This window comes from Crocuta crocuta, unplaced genomic scaffold (genome assembly GCF_008692635.1).
Source record: "Crocuta crocuta isolate KB4526 unplaced genomic scaffold, BGI_CrCroc_1.0 scaffold7, whole genome shotgun sequence".
Taxonomy (NCBI): domain Eukaryota; kingdom Metazoa; phylum Chordata; class Mammalia; order Carnivora; family Hyaenidae; genus Crocuta; species Crocuta crocuta.
In genome coordinates this window covers 6,382,235-6,384,089 of record NW_027531904.1, presented here as the reverse complement: position 1 = coordinate 6,384,089, position 1,855 = coordinate 6,382,235, and the positions used below count along the sequence as shown (strand labels likewise).

At 58.0% G+C, this 1,855-nt stretch overlaps 1 protein-coding gene across 1 annotated transcript in view; it reads left to right on the top strand.

The window, feature by feature from the left end:
- Nucleotides 1-1,855, top strand: part of ANPEP (alanyl aminopeptidase, membrane) — a gene marked incomplete in the record, with an annotated part of 16,608 nt that overhangs the window by 7,114 nt on the left and 7,639 nt on the right. Inside the window, 2 exon segments of the mRNA XM_077774352.1 lie at nt 93-148; nt 1,045-1,192. Of these exon segments, the coding sequence (XP_077630478.1) occupies nt 93-148; nt 1,045-1,192 (204 nt within the window).

Here is a 1,855-nt window from a genome sequence, read left to right as displayed (position 1 = left end):
GTGTCTCCCGCCCCCCCCCGCCCCTGCCCCCGGCCCCGGCCCTGCCCCTGCCAGCGGCGGCCTGAGCTCACACGCTCCGTGGCCCCTTCTAGGTCATCCCTGTCCTCAATCGGGCTCAAGTCATCCACGACGCCTTCAACCTGGCGAGGTGAGCACCCCCTTCCTCCTGGGGCCCAGCCAGTCTCAGGCCTGTGCTATTCTGCGGCGACAGCCCCGGGCACCCCGCAGCTCCCCATGCTTCTCGGCTCCCCTCCCTGGGCCCCCACGCCCCTGCAGATTTAGTGTCACAGCCCATACGTCCCGGATAAGGAATCTGAGACTCTGTTTGACTGAGTAACTTACCTGGGGTCACTCGGTAGCTCCGTGACAGCCAGACGCAGGCCTGGCTGACACACTGTGCTCCATAGCACCAGGCTTTTTCTGAGGACTGACTGTGTGCTCGGCCACCATGCCAGATGCTAAAAACAGTCTGGGAAGTACAGGACAGGAGAGAGGCAGCATGGATACACAGATATTTATTCAGCACCTACTGTGTTCCCAGCAGGTGCTAAGCTCTGACTTAGGTGGTGTCACCCGTAGACAGGGACATTTATGAACCGCAGGTGCACAGATGGTCTGAGGAGGAGAAGGGGGGAAGGCACAGGGGGCCGAGCAGAACAGAGAAGAGGTGGACGGAATAAAGAGCATAGGCTCTTTGTCCTTATGTGTCTCAGCTCTGTCTCTCATGGCTGTGTGGCCTTAGGCAGGTCACTTCACCTCTCTGAGCCTCAGTTTCCCATTTGTAAAATGGGGCTACTATGCAGGGGAATGTGATTGGCAGGGGGTGAAGGCAGGGCCTGAGCTGACCTTGTTTTCGGTACCACCCAGCCTCCATGTCCCCCATCCCTACACCCGGCCCCACCCCTACCTACCCCCAATACCATCCACAGTGAACCCTGGAGCTGGCTCATTTGGGGCTCTCAGGTTTCAGGAAGGGGTTGGGGCCCCCTTAGTGGGGCTGGACTCAATGAGGGTTCTTACCTGAGCCCCTGTGTCTGTCCCCAGTGCCCAAAAGGTCCCTGTCACTCTGGCGCTGAACACCACTCTCTTCCTGAAACAAGAGACCGAGTACATGCCCTGGGAGGCCGCCCTGAGCAGCCTCAGCTACTTCAGGCTCATGTTCGACCGCTCCGAGGTCTACGGCCCCATGAAGGTACGGAGGGGCGGGGCAGGGTTCGAGGGCCAGTTCACCCAGTGCCTGAAATGCACCATTAGGGGGTTAATAGAAGTATCATCTGGAGTGGTGGTAGCCTTCAGGCAGACAGGACGATGGGTCCTTGGCTGAGAGCAGGCTGGGCAGAGTGGTGGTCCGAGGCGTGTGGGGTGACGGGAGCAGGTACTGACAAGGTGAGCAGCTCAGGTAGGGCCGAGAGAGGACACAGACGGGGACGCCTGGACGGCTCAGTCGGTTAAGGTTCGACTTGGTTTCAGCTTAGGTCACAGTCTCATGGTTTGTGGGTTCGAGCCTCGCTTTGGGCTCTGCACTTGCCTGCTTGGGATTCTCGCCTTCTCTCTCTCTCCTTCTTTCTCTGCGCCTCCTCTGCTTGCTATCTCTCCCTCCCTTTCTCTCATAATAAATCAATAAACTTAAAAGGAAAGAAAGGACACAGACTTGTAGCAAAGTTTGCTGATTTGGCAGTTAGCACTGTCAAAGGGTCCAGAAAGGACTGTGCTGGGGGTCACAAGGTGGCCTTCTACCAGCTGTGTGGCTTTGGACAACCCTCTCCTGTGAATCGCTCTGTGAAATGAGCCGGCCTGTATCATCCTAGCCCACGGGCGGAGAGGGAGATGCAGGTGTTAACGGCTTTGAAGTTGG